The sequence below is a fragment of the Acanthopagrus latus genome, chromosome 3 (genome assembly GCF_904848185.1).
Source record: "Acanthopagrus latus isolate v.2019 chromosome 3, fAcaLat1.1, whole genome shotgun sequence".
Taxonomy (NCBI): domain Eukaryota; kingdom Metazoa; phylum Chordata; class Actinopteri; order Spariformes; family Sparidae; genus Acanthopagrus; species Acanthopagrus latus.
This window is the reverse complement of record NC_051041.1, coordinates 953,123-966,040: the sequence shown is the minus strand read 5'-3', so window position 1 is coordinate 966,040 and position 12,918 is coordinate 953,123. Positions and strand designations below refer to the sequence as shown.

Genomic DNA, 12,918 nt, shown 5'->3' with positions numbered 1-12,918 from the left:
TACATTTGGAAATTATGCAAGTTTATGTAGTTTTATGTATCTTCAAACTTCCCCCGAAAAATAAGTTGTTTTGTATTTTTAGAGGAAGATTTTTCTGAACGTAGTTCTTTCAAAGAGTGTGCTGTGAGTCCGGATGATGGACAGCATCACCTGACACACACCTGCTGCAGTGAACTCACCTCTGTGATACCATCAGGTGAGAACAAGCTCTGCAGATTGAGTCTGTCTGACCTGCGTCTGTTACTCATCAGGTGCGACAGGAACAGTAACATCACCTCCTGCCGAGAGAGAGAAAAGTCTGAGACCAGCTCAGGAAATATCACGTGTCGGAGGAAGTAAAGTTTCTGTTGTTGAATTTACTTTAAACTTTGTGATGTTCGTTCACTTTGTTCAGGCTGAGAAACAAATGAACGTGTCACAGCGAACATGAAGAAGCTCCGTGTCTGTACCTGGTTTTATATCTCCGGGTTTAAAAGCTACAAAATCAAATTACATTCAGGGATGTTCTGAGAAAATGTGTTCAAAATTCACCTGAAGTGCAAACTGTCGGCAGGAGGAGCTGCGTGTTCAGCCAACTTTCTATAAACCACATATGAATTATACAACCTGATATATTAATCAGACCATATTTACGTTTTGGAGGAAAAATCGATGCAGAAGAGACAAATTCTTGATTAAAAAACAACAAATTTCAACAACAAAATCAATCGTTAACCATCTTTTGACTGAACGATGACGAAGCTGAACTCTAAATGAATTTGTTTTCCATATTTTATTACTTTTATCGACATGTTTTGGAAGCTTCTACACTGAAGTCATCAGCAGGATTCAGCATCACATCAGATGTTTTAACCTGGAACACATGAAACACCTGCAGGTGACGGAGGCCGGACGGTACCGGGCCTGAGTCCGACTCTGTGGTCCGGAGCAGATCCACGTCAGAGTCCAGCCGTTTGGCCCGGCTTCACATGGTGTTTTTCTTTTTAAATGAGCCCAAATGGACCAGAAGCAGAACCAGAGCTGATTGCCTCCATTAGAGCTCCAGCCAGCAGCTCTAATTGGGTCCAATCTGGGAGTTCCTCGACGGTCCTGCAGTCGAGGGAGGGGAGGTGATGAAATGGGTCGATGGAGAGCAAACTGCTGCCGGTCGTTAAGACTTTAAAAGCTGCTGTTTGCTGGTTGTTTTCACAGGAATAATTCTGAGGGATGTTTCCCAAAATGATGGTCTGTCAGTCAGAAGTCGTGTTTCAGACTCGGACATCAGCCAGCCGGACGCAGCAGAACTTCACTGTGTTCAGCTCGAATTTAAACTTCGATGTGTCAACGAACACGCAGGCTGAACGCTGATGAGCATCATCATCATCATCATCATCATCATCATCATCATCATCAGGACGGCAGATAATAGAGATAAAAAATCAAATCTCACCAAACCCACACAGACTGGCTGAAGGGTAAAGGAGCAGTATGTAGTTTTATATGTTTTGTTCTTTGAAATCGCTCATTTTGTTTCCTGTTTTTGACTGTTTAATATGCACAGTGTGAGTGTAAATAAGGAAACTAACTAATATAATGACTTCACTCTCATTTATGGATTCATGAGGTCAAAAACACGGGATAAGTGTTGATTTCCTGTTATTAAATCTGAGCTCGGACCAGGTGAGATTGTGGATCCATCACTGTGAGTTTGTTTCCTCACTGCGTCAGGCTGATGTTTAACGAGTGATGTACTGATCTGCTCTGGCTCCATCGCAGTGACCAGCTTGTGTTCAATGAAACAAACTCATGTAAAGTGATACAGAAGCGTTTTAACAGGAGGACGTTCTGGTTCTGGTGTGTTTCAGGGTCGTAAACCGGGTTACTTCTCCTTCCTGGACCCGTTCTCTCCGGCTGTCTGGCTCTTCATGCTGTTGGCCTACCTCGCCGTCAGCTGCGTCCTCTTCCTCGCCGCCAGGTAACACACCTGCCTGTGTGTGTGTGTGTGTGTGTGTGTGTGTGTGTGGTGAACATATTAAACTTGACATCAGCTCCACACAGCTATAAATCTCAGGCAGTCAGAGAAACAGTAAAGGTTGTATTTTGATCTTGTTAAGTGAAGAGTTGAGCTCGTCGTTCACGACTCTCCTGACCCGACTCTCCTGACCCAACTCTTCTGACCCGCGACTCTCCTGACCCGACTCTCCTGACCCGCGACTCTCCTGACCTGCGACTCTCCTGACCCGCGACTCTCCTGACCCGCGACTCTCCTGACCCGACTCTCCTGACCCGACTCTCCTGACCCGACTCTCCTGACCCGCGACTCTCCTGACCCGACTCTTCTGACCCGACTCTTCTGACCCGACTCTCCTGACCCGCGACTCTCCTGACCCGACTCTTCTGACCCGACTCTCCTGACCCGACTCTCCTGACCCGACTCTCCTGACCCGACTCTCCTGACCCGACTCTCCTGACCCGCGACTCTCCTGACCCGACTCTCCTGACCCGACTCTCCTGACCCGACTCTCCTGACCCGACTCTCCTGACCCGACTCTTCTGACCCGACTCTCCTGACCCGCGACTCTCTTGACCCGACTCTTCTGACCCGACTCTCCTGACCCGACTCTTCTGACCCGACTCTCCTGACCCGACTCTCCTGACCCGACTCTTCTGACCCGACTCTCCTGACCCGACTCTTCTGACCCGACTCTCCTGACCCGACTCTCCTGACCCGACTCTCCTGACCCGACTCTCCTGACTCTTGTGTTTGCAGGCTCAGTCCGTACGAGTGGTACAACCCTCACCCGTGTCTGCGGGAGCGGCGGGATGTTCTGGAGAACCAGTACACGCTGGGGAACAGCCTGTGGTTCCCGGTGGGCGGCTTCATGCAGCAGGGCTCGGAGATCATGCCCCGGGCTCTGTCCACCCGCTGCGTCAGCGGAGTCTGGTACGAACTCACTACGCTCACACTCGTCTTCATCACCTTCTTCTTCTTCACTCGTTTTTTACACACTGAGTCTTTTTAGGTTTCTGGTTTAAGACGTTATGAGAGTGGAGGACTGTGAGAGGAGTCTTCCAGGATTAACACTCGTGATGGTGACGAGGTGCAGATAAGGACGGACGCGATGTCCTCGTGGACCCCTGAGGTTCTGGATGTGATGAGAACTGGAGCTGAAGGTGGAGGAACTGAACTGACAGCTGAGAGACGAAGGACCTCGTTCAGAGTTTGACAGCAGCGATGTGATTGGCTCAGAGACGTCGTGGCCTAAATCTCCTCTTCTCCTCCCAGTGCTGCTGTCAGACAGATGGAGGACTGATACTGGTGGGACTGGAGGAGCCGCCATCTTTTCTCTGACAGCTTTCAGCCTCATAAAAACCTGATGATGGCACAAACTGCAACATACTGACGTCTGTCTGTCTCGCAGTCTGTCTGTCCGTCTGTCTTGTTGGCTGACGAGGTCCAAACTCCAGAGTCACAAGACAGAAACGAAACAGTACAAGAGGAGCAGAAAGTACATGAAACACAACCGGTCATGCAGATGCATCACACGTGTTCACAGTCTGTCGTGGTTTTTAATTTATCGTCTACTTTTAGTTTCACACTGGACACAAACAGCTGAGTCCTGAGTGACAGTTGTGTGTTTGTGTAACCCGACTGTCCTCCTCGTCCTCCTCGTCCTCCTCGTCCTCCTCGTCCCTCTGCAGACTCACCTGACTTCCTTCTTTGTTGCATCTATAATAACAACGGCCACTAGAGGTCACTGCAGCAAGAAGCAGGAATCGTCAACATGGGTTGTAATAAGCTGATTAAACAGTCGGGCTGGTTTCTGATGAGAAGGAGCTAAAAACAAAGATGGTTTCTCTCAAGTCATTCGTGTCACGCTGATGTTTGTTCAAGTGTTTGTTTCTGTAACAATTTAACGTCTACTTGTTATACACATCTCTGTCGTCTGACTTCTGATCTCACTGTGAGTCAATCCAAAGGAAATCAAGACGCGAACGAGTGGATAAAAACAGAAGTTGATCGTAGCTGTGGCTGCGTCTCCTCAGGGAGGAGACAGGTGTACATCCCTCACCTCTACATAATCTCACCTCCTCCCTCCCCGTTCGCCTCCGTCTCTCCTCTCAAATCTTTAAATTCCCTTGCTCATCACTTCCGTCTCATTTCCTGTGCAGCGGAGGCGTCCTGCTCGTCTCTGCTGCCGACAGAGTTCATCTTTAGGTTGATGATTTTTACCTAAATCTCCCGACGCTCCCTGCAGAGCTCTCCATCTGTCTCCATCCTGCCCTCCACCCGCGAGAGGGAGGGAGAGATGAGGGAAAGTTTCTCAGGGTAAATAAAGGTTAAAGCTCCTCTTCTTCTTCTTCTTCTTCTGTGGTGCTCTCAGGTGGGCGTTCACCCTCATCATCATCTCGTCCTACACGGCCAACCTGGCGGCGTTCCTCACCGTCCAGAGGATGGAGGTTCCCATCGAGTCTCCGGACGATCTGGCCGACCAAACCAACATCCAGTACGGGACGATCCACGGAGGCTCCACCATGACCTTCTTCATGGTGAGTTCATGTACATTTTATTTGTTTATTTCTATATATTGTAGAGTAAATCCATTTGAATCTGTGACGCTCTCCTCCTCCTGGCAGAACTCACGGTACCAGACGTACCAGCGCATGTGGAACTACATGTACTCCAAGCAGCCCAGCGTGTTCGTGAAGAGCACCGAGGAGGGCATCGCTCGAGTCCTCAACTCCAAGTACGCCTTCCTGATGGAGAGCACCATGAACGAGTACTACCGCAGCCTCAACTGCAACCTGACGCAGATCGGAGGCCTGCTGGACACCAAAGGATACGGCATCGGCATGCCTCTGGGTGAGCGAGCGCCAGACCACAACACGCGTCCAGCACCAGGTTGTTTCTGGATGTCTGAAGAGATTTTAATGCTCATTTTCTGTATCGATGCTCCGATAACCAGCTGCACCTCCTCGCTGTTCTTATGAAAAGATCTTTAATGTTTTCTGCAGTCAACTCGAAACTCTAATCTGTGCAGCCCTGTTTCTGCAACATATGAAGACATCTGTCAGATAGGAAGAGATGTAAAAATGCTCAGAGGTCAAGAGTCAGAAAAACAAGCCTCTGATGGATCCGCTGTCGGAAGCAATTTGGGGTTCCGTTTTGTCCAAGGACCCTCCGACGTGCAGCTGGAGAATCTAGTAATCGAACCGTCCGATCGGTGGACGGCGTGCAGCCTCGGCGCCGGATGTCTCGCTGAGCTGCTGTCAAAGACGTCGAGTGTGATGCTGAGAGCTCGTTCAGGAGAAGACTGGCAGCGAACCGCCGGAGATTGATGGCCGACGCGCTCCAACACTTGAGCCCCAGCTGCCACAGCAGGTCACCGCCCCCGTTTCCAGCCTCGATGCTGAGCTCTTCACAGTCTAGTAATTATACTTTTACTCAAGTAAAGTATCCGAGTACTTCATCCGCCTCTCTCAAACTTTCCCTCTGAATCGTATAAACTTCGGATGAGAGTGTCCGGCCCCGTCACATCTCACCGTCACATAAAACAGTTCAGACGTTGATATAAAACTGCAGGTACGTCTTCAGGTTTCAGCACCGGCACGTCTTTGTGTTTCTACTTAATTCCAGCGAAGTGTAATTGTGTTCAATCGGCTGTCACATCACATATTGTTGGTCATATATCGAGGCTGTGTTACCTTCAGAGTGTCGGTCGTGTTTCAGACGGTTAACCAGGTCAGATTCTTTGTGCAGCTGCTGTTCTTGGCAAATTAAATCCATCCTGATTCCAATTTGGCTTTCGGTCGGCCTTCGCCGGAGTCTGGCCTCGCCTCGCCTCGTCATCTGCCTCCGACGTGTTTCTGGTGATAAGTGTTCGTGCATAGATTAGCATAGTTAACGGAGGAAGGAGGAACAGATGTGGAGAGAGGAGAGGGAACAGCGGGAGGACGGAGACAGAAAAAAAAGGAAAAGATGAAGGTTTTCTGTCAGTCGACCTGCCGCTTCAGCGAGGAAAAATAAAAGCAGTGGAGTGGCAGCGAGGCGTCCTGTGTTCACGGTGCTGACTGACAGTGAGCGATTAGCATCAGACACAAAGTGAGAAAATGAGATTTTCCAGCTGCTTCAAACAGAAAGTCGTTTTGCTTTCTGTGTTCTTCACAGCGACAGGACGTGAGATGTTTTAACCACCAGGTCTCCTCACCTGCTCTCACTGATGACACCTATTGATTTTCCTTTGATCAATTGGTCGAGTTCGTTCTAAAGCTCAGATGGCGACGAAAGCGCCTGAGAATTAAATTAAAAACACAAACTGTCCGTTACAGACATGCTGGCTCAGTTCTGAACTAAGATCCTGCAGACTTTCACCTCGACAAACGGAAGAACGGACGGAAGTCGCTGTGTTTTGTCTCCAGCTCTCATCAGTATTACATTAGAAATGATTCTGTGTCTCTCAGACGAAACTCCTTTCAGATATTTATACAAAGTTCCAAATTTAAATTGAATTTACATGAATTAAACATACAGACGACCTCAGCAGAAATCGTCCTCTTTTGGCAGAATTCGGATTTGAGAAATTTGCCAAAGAGGATTTTTTGCACTTTTTTGTATTATTTTATGCTGAAAAAGTAGAAAACAACGAAACTGTGATTTTGATTGTGTCAGTGCTGAAACTGTGACAAGAACTAAGTGTTACGTAGAAATGATGAAGTGTTTTAAGCAAAATAAAAATCCTGAATCAAGAGTAAAAGATTCAGAGACAAAACGATCTGCTGACGTTTTACCTAAATAAAATCAGTTGTTTGAACATTTAAATATTAAATATGAAATGATGAAGTTTAATAAAACAACACTCAGTGCACACATCAGCTCCTCCGCTGCGGACCGGTACCTGGTGCTGGATCTCAGAACCAGAAGTTAACTTCTTAACGGTGTTCATCCTGAAGCTGAACGAGGTGTTTCGAGCGGGGAAGAGTTTCCAGAGAAAGACGTGAATCAGTTTTATTTAAGAAAGAAAAGAAAAGGCGGTCGGGAGCTGTCAGATAAATCTCAGAGTGTCCGATGAATACGCAGCGATGAATCTTTTACCTTGAACACTTCCTGCCGTCCGTCACTCTGCGAGCAGCGATGTCACTTTTTAATGGACGAAGGAGGAAGACGGATGAGGCGGCGTGAGGACGAGGTGACGCCGGGAGCTTCATCATTTACAGACAAAATGTTAATGACACATAAAACTGAGGCGTCATCACGGAGCTGGAACACCGTCAACAAGGAGCTGAGCGCTTCTCAAAATATTGTCTCTCGGGTTCTTCGCGGGTCGGTCGTGACTTTTTATTTGAGTCGTTAAAGCAGCAGAACACAGAGCTCGGTCCAAACCAGACTCGGTGTTTGATTTGTATAAAAGATGCAGCTGCAGCTTGGGGAGCCGGCGAGCTGGGCCGCTACAGTGACACCAAATACGATGCAACCGGACCGTCACTCACATATTTAACTCGTGTTTGGTACTGACCTCGGTTCTGTACCCGTCTTCCTCCTCAGGCTCTCCGTTCAGAGACGAGATCACTCTGGGGATCCTGCAGCTGCAGGAGAGCAACCGGCTGGAGATCCTGAAGAGACGCTGGTGGGAGGGAGGCCAGTGTCCCAAAGAGGAGGACCACCGGGCCAAAGGTGGGTGACCCGCCACAACACAGACGGTAGTCGCTAAAGCTGAGATGATTAATCGAGCAGTAGTCAACCAGGGTTCATCCTCTGGGGCACATGAACAGAATTCCGGTCTGTTAACCCGGCTGAACACAGTCAGAACTTGTTCTCCTGACGACTTTTCTCTCTCCCTTCGTTGTAAAATGAGACGTGAAACATAAAATCAGAACCTCCGTCTCTTCATCCACCCGTCATCTTGTTTTTCTCTCCGTCTCTGAATCGATTGTGTCGGATTTCTTTTCTTTTCTTCCTTCATCGTTTCCCGTATCGACCCGCAGTCGTATGTTTCTGTTACGGTTCCGTCGTTTCGTCTCTGTAACGAGACGCGGCAGCTTCTGTTCATCAGCTCGGGTCGGGCCGATCGTTACAGAGTGTGAGTCCCGTCTGAGTATCGATCAGCTGCTCTGTCGTCTCCTAACAGCTTCCTTCATCTCATAGACGGCGTGTGTGTGTGTGTGTGCGTGTGTGTGTGTGTGTGTGCGTGTGTGTGCGTGTGTGTGTGTTGCAGGTCTCGGCATGGAGAACATCGGCGGCATCTTCGTGGTGCTGATCTGCGGCCTCATCATCGCCGTCTTCGTGGCCATCATGGAGTTCGTGTGGTCGACGCGCCGCACCGCCGAGACGGACGAGGTAAACCTTCATCATCATCACCCTCCTCTTCCTCCCTCGTCCTCCTCCTCCTGCCCCGCCCCCGGCCTCAACCTCAGCCCAGACACCTCAGTAGGTCACCCGCCTGTGTGTGTGTGTGTGTGTGTGTGTGTGTGTGTGTGTGTGTGTGTGTGATGTCACTGTTTATGATGATGATGATGACACTTCGACCTTCAGTCCTGAAAAGTGTCAGTTTGTCTTTAACTTCCTTTAAAGTCGCAACACTTTAACTTCACGCAGTCGTAGACGCCGAAAAAAAATTAATATTCTCCTGGGATTTTTTTTATAACGGTTTGAGACACGAAAACAAAAGATCATAAGAATATTTTTCTTTGTTCAGCTACAGACAGGAAAAAAGAAACAGGAGCAAAAACAAAAATCCTGAAAAATATTTTTTTGGATAAACAGAAACGATGATTAGGTGTTTTTATAACCTGCAACATCAGATTAACCATCAGAGTTTAATCACTTTGTGATAACAATAATAATAATAATAATAATAATAATAATAATAATAATAATAATAATTTTTGTTTTGGGGGAGATTTTTTCTTTTTTATTGGAAACCAGGTGAAAAAAAATCAGGTGGAAAGATAATATTTAGCAGAAAAACACATTTTTAATAAAAATTAAAAAAACAATTTGTTTTAATGTGTGAAACCGGCTGGAAAAACAGTTTTGACAGACGAAATTATTCATTTATTCATTTTTCTTTTCTTTCGATTGTTTTTGTAAAAGTATTTTTGACCACAAGTCGACATGCTGCATCACAGTTTCAGTGGATAAAACTCTGTTTCACACATAAAAGAAAAAATAATATTCCTGAATTAATTTTTCCTGTGAACTCGTAGATGAAGGAAATGAATGAACTTGTAAATATTAATAAATATTATCCGGACTAAACGTCTTCTTCTCCTCCAGTTCTCTGGTTGTTCACACAGGAGACAGTTTAGATCTGATCAGAATATTGATCATCAGGAAACTAAATAAAAGTCACGTCAGATGATCTGACTCAACTTTAAACACAAATATACTGATTTATGTTAAATGACCACAAGAGGTCGCTGTTATATCACTGAATACAGATTTCAACCAAGAACCATTTATTTATCTTTTGTTTCAGAGATTTATTTTCATACTAAAGAAACTGTTTGTCCTCCTGCAAACATTTGTTTCTTCACAGAAGTTAAAGTGACTCCAGGAGAGTTTTCACTGTTTTTAATGTTTATGAAGAGACGCAACGTCCTCATGTCGTCACTTCCTGTTTATACAAAGATTTACATGAAAGACGAAGAAGAAATATGAAGATAACAACAAGACAGACGTGTGTGTGTGTGTGTGTGTGTGTGTGTGTGTGTGTGTGTGTGTGTAGACATGTGTGTGTTTTACCAGTGAATACACAAAAACAACAGACAGGAACAACAATATTCATTTTATTCTGGTCTCCTTCTCTCAGTTCAGATGCTTTATTATCTTTAACCATATGAGTCTGTCCGTCTGTCCGTCTGTCTCTCAGGTGTCTGTCTGTCAGGAGATGCTGACGGAGTTTCGTAACGCCGTCTCCTGTAAGAAGAGTTCTCGCTCTCGGCGCCGCCGGCCTCTGAGCAGCGCTGGAGGTGGAGTCCTGCGTCACCCGTCCCGCCTCGCCCTCGCCGCCCCTCGTCCAATCCGTCTGGTCCGCGAGATGCGTCTCAGTAACGGTAAACTGTACAGCGGCGCCGGCCCGCTGACAGGCGGGCTGGCAGGTCATGGGGGAGGGATGGGAGGAGGGATGGGAGGAGGGATGGGAGGGGGCCCTGATCTGGGCCCGGGGCCTCAGAGGCTCCTGGAGGACGCGCTGGGCCACAGCACCTCCACCGGCACGCCGCCTCCTCCTCCCGTGTCGGCTCTGGTGGCTCCTCCGGCGCCGCCGCGCAGCTTCCTGCAGGGCTGCAGCCACGTCAGGATCTGTCAGGAGTGTCGGCGGATTCAGAGTCTGCGGCCGAACGCTCTCACTCCTCCTCCGCCTCCTCCCCCCTCCTCATCCTCCTCCGCCTCCTCCTGCTCCCGGGTCCCCGCCTCCGGGCCGACGCCGGGTCACCCCCACCACCGCCACAACCTCCACCACCTACATTACCACCACGGCTCCATGTCGCTGCCACGCCTCCCGCCGCCTCCTCCTCCAATCCCAGCAGACAGAGCCGACAGTGACGGAGGCGGGGGGGCGGGGAGTCCACGGCCGGCCGGTACCAAACCGATGCCCCCGCCACGACCGATGCCTCCGCCCAAGACGCCGACGCGGCCGCCGACAGACTTACTGGGCGGGCAGGACTGAGCGGAGCGTCATCAGAGGGGTCAAAGGTCGTGGTCATAAACCCTCAGCGAACTGGATCAGTCCAAAGCGGCCTGTCAGCAGGGGTGGGTGGGAGGAACCATTCTGACTCGCAGGGTCGCTCATTAAAAGCCACTTCGGCTCAGTGGATCATACCAGTGACCTCCAGCAGGGGCGGCCCGGCTCAGCCGCTCTGATTGGACCTTTTGGATGAAACCAGCTGACGTGTTCGCAGGACAAACAGGAAGTGCCTGCCAAACGGACGCCATCCTGAGGGCGCCGCACTCGGTCCTCCGCCTCTTGCCTCAGCCAATCACAACGCTCCGTGCCAAGCGAGGAGGAGGAGTCAGAGAGACAGGCTGCGTTCACCAGCGCTCTGAGGTTTTACTGTTTGAATACTGAACCAGGTGTTTGTATAGAAGGAGACCACACACACACACACACACACACACACACACACACACACACTCAGTAGCAGAGCAGCTGTACAGTTATCAGTCGTCTCTGGAGGATGTAGCTCTTCACAACCGTGTTGCTGTTTTGTGCAGAAAACCTGCTGACCAAAAAAAAAAAACTGACCAATCAGAGCTCAGATCCACAGAGCAGAGACACAGGTGCATCAACACTCACCTGTCAGGTACGAGGCAGTGTGCACAGATTTGTGATATCCAGCCATCCTCTCCTCCTCCTGCTGGATGGTAGTTTTGGGTGAACTGTTCCTTTAACAGTGACACTTCTGTGCAGAAATGATTAGCTGAGGTCGTCTTGATTTTCTCACCGCAGATTTATATTTTATCAAAGCCTTCCTTTGTCAGATTTACTCTTCTAACGTAAGTTTTTCTTCAAGCGTTCAAACCGACAAACTACCGTGACAATATCAAGAGTCGGCCATCTTTAAATTCTTTAGTTTTTACTTGTGAAACGAGTCGTGTAGTTTAAACACTGCGAGTTCTTGCTTTGTTAAAGAGAGTCAAACATCAGTTTCAGCCTCTAACGAGTTTCATACAGTCGGCACAGGTGAGTGTTGAAGCTGTTCACACACACACACACACACACACATGCACACACACACACACAGGTAAAAACTAAATTTGTGATTGTACTTCCTTCCTGTCAGCGTGTCCAGTTTGAGTGTCGCTGCTCCTTTTTCGTTCTTTCTTTACTATTTTTTTTTTCCTCTTGGTGACCTCGAGTCCTTTTACATGGTTGCTATGATGATACAAGACACACACACAAAAAAAAAAAACGTACCTGTCCACCAATCACATGGTTCGATTTGCTCAACATAAGTGCTGGTATTGAAGTATTGATTCTTAATTGCTTTGCAAAATGTGAATCACATTTTTTATTCAAAGACTTTGGAAACATTGTTAAGTTGACGAGCAGTGCCTGTAGATTATTATTATTATTATTATTATTATTATTATTATTATTATTATTATTATTTTGTTATGTTTGCAGAGAAACTGTTTGAATAAAATGAGCCAGCAGCATCCGAGACGAAGAAATAGATTCTGAAAATGAGAACGCACCGAATGTGTGTGTGTGCGTGTGTGTGTGTGCGTGTGTGCATGTGTCTGTGTGCGCACGTGTTTGTGTGTATGTGCGTGTGCGTGTGTGCGTGTGTGTGTGTCATCACACTGTCAGCTGTTTTATTTCCTCCTCGTACCAGCAGCTCATCAGCAGGACACAGTGGACAGCTGGATATTATTCTGATGATTCTCTTGTTATCATTATTATTGATAATTGATCATTGATATTGACGTGTGCGGTGACTGTAGGAGGGATCCGCCCTCTGATGTTCGATATATAGACACACGTTTGGAATAAAAAAAATACAGTCATTGTACCAAAAACTGCTCTGATGGTGACGTGTTTTCTTTCATCCTGACCTTTGACCCTCATCTTTCACAACATGGCTGCTCGTCTGCAGGTTAAAATGGAGTAAACAGGTGAAGTTCAGTCAGCAGGTGATCTGAACACACAAACTAGATCTCAGGTCAACAATCAGACACACTCAACATCTGAGGACTTGAGCTGAAGTAGCTGGAGTCTCTTCTTAAAACTGAAAAACAACCAAAATAAATGAATAAAAAACTCAAATTTTCATTAAACCTTAGCAGAATTATCTGGCAATTATTTAGCACTTCCTGTTAGCAGTGAAGCTGTGGATGTTCAGACAACTGTCACTGGATCACTGTGATACTGAAGACAACTTAAAATCATGAAGTTTCTCAGGCAGGTTCTGTGAGGAGCGTCTGGATTACAGCAGCCC

The 12,918-nt window shown here is 47.6% G+C and overlaps 1 protein-coding gene across 4 annotated transcripts in view; it reads left to right on the top strand.

The window, feature by feature from the left end:
- The window catches only part of LOC119017205 (glutamate receptor ionotropic, kainate 5-like), a 138,863-nt gene extending 126,380 nt beyond the window's left edge, over nt 1–12,483 (top strand). For 3 of the 4 annotated variants that reach the window (XM_037093719.1, XM_037093720.1, XM_037093721.1), the window contains 7 exons: nt 1,845–1,954; nt 2,750–2,923; nt 4,365–4,530; nt 4,618–4,843; nt 7,523–7,651; nt 8,193–8,404; nt 9,849–12,483. In XM_037093719.1, coding sequence (XP_036949614.1) covers nt 1,845–1,954; nt 2,750–2,923; nt 4,365–4,530; nt 4,618–4,843; nt 7,523–7,651; nt 8,193–8,404; nt 9,849–10,646 — 1,815 coding nt within the window. In that variant the 3' untranslated portion in view covers nt 10,647–12,483. The remainder of the gene's footprint in view (nt 1–1,844; nt 1,955–2,749; nt 2,924–4,364; nt 4,531–4,617; nt 4,844–7,522; nt 7,652–8,192; nt 8,405–9,848) is intronic. The other variant, XM_037093722.1, reaches the window with a different exon arrangement.
- Nucleotides 12,484–12,918: the final 435 nt, after the last annotated feature.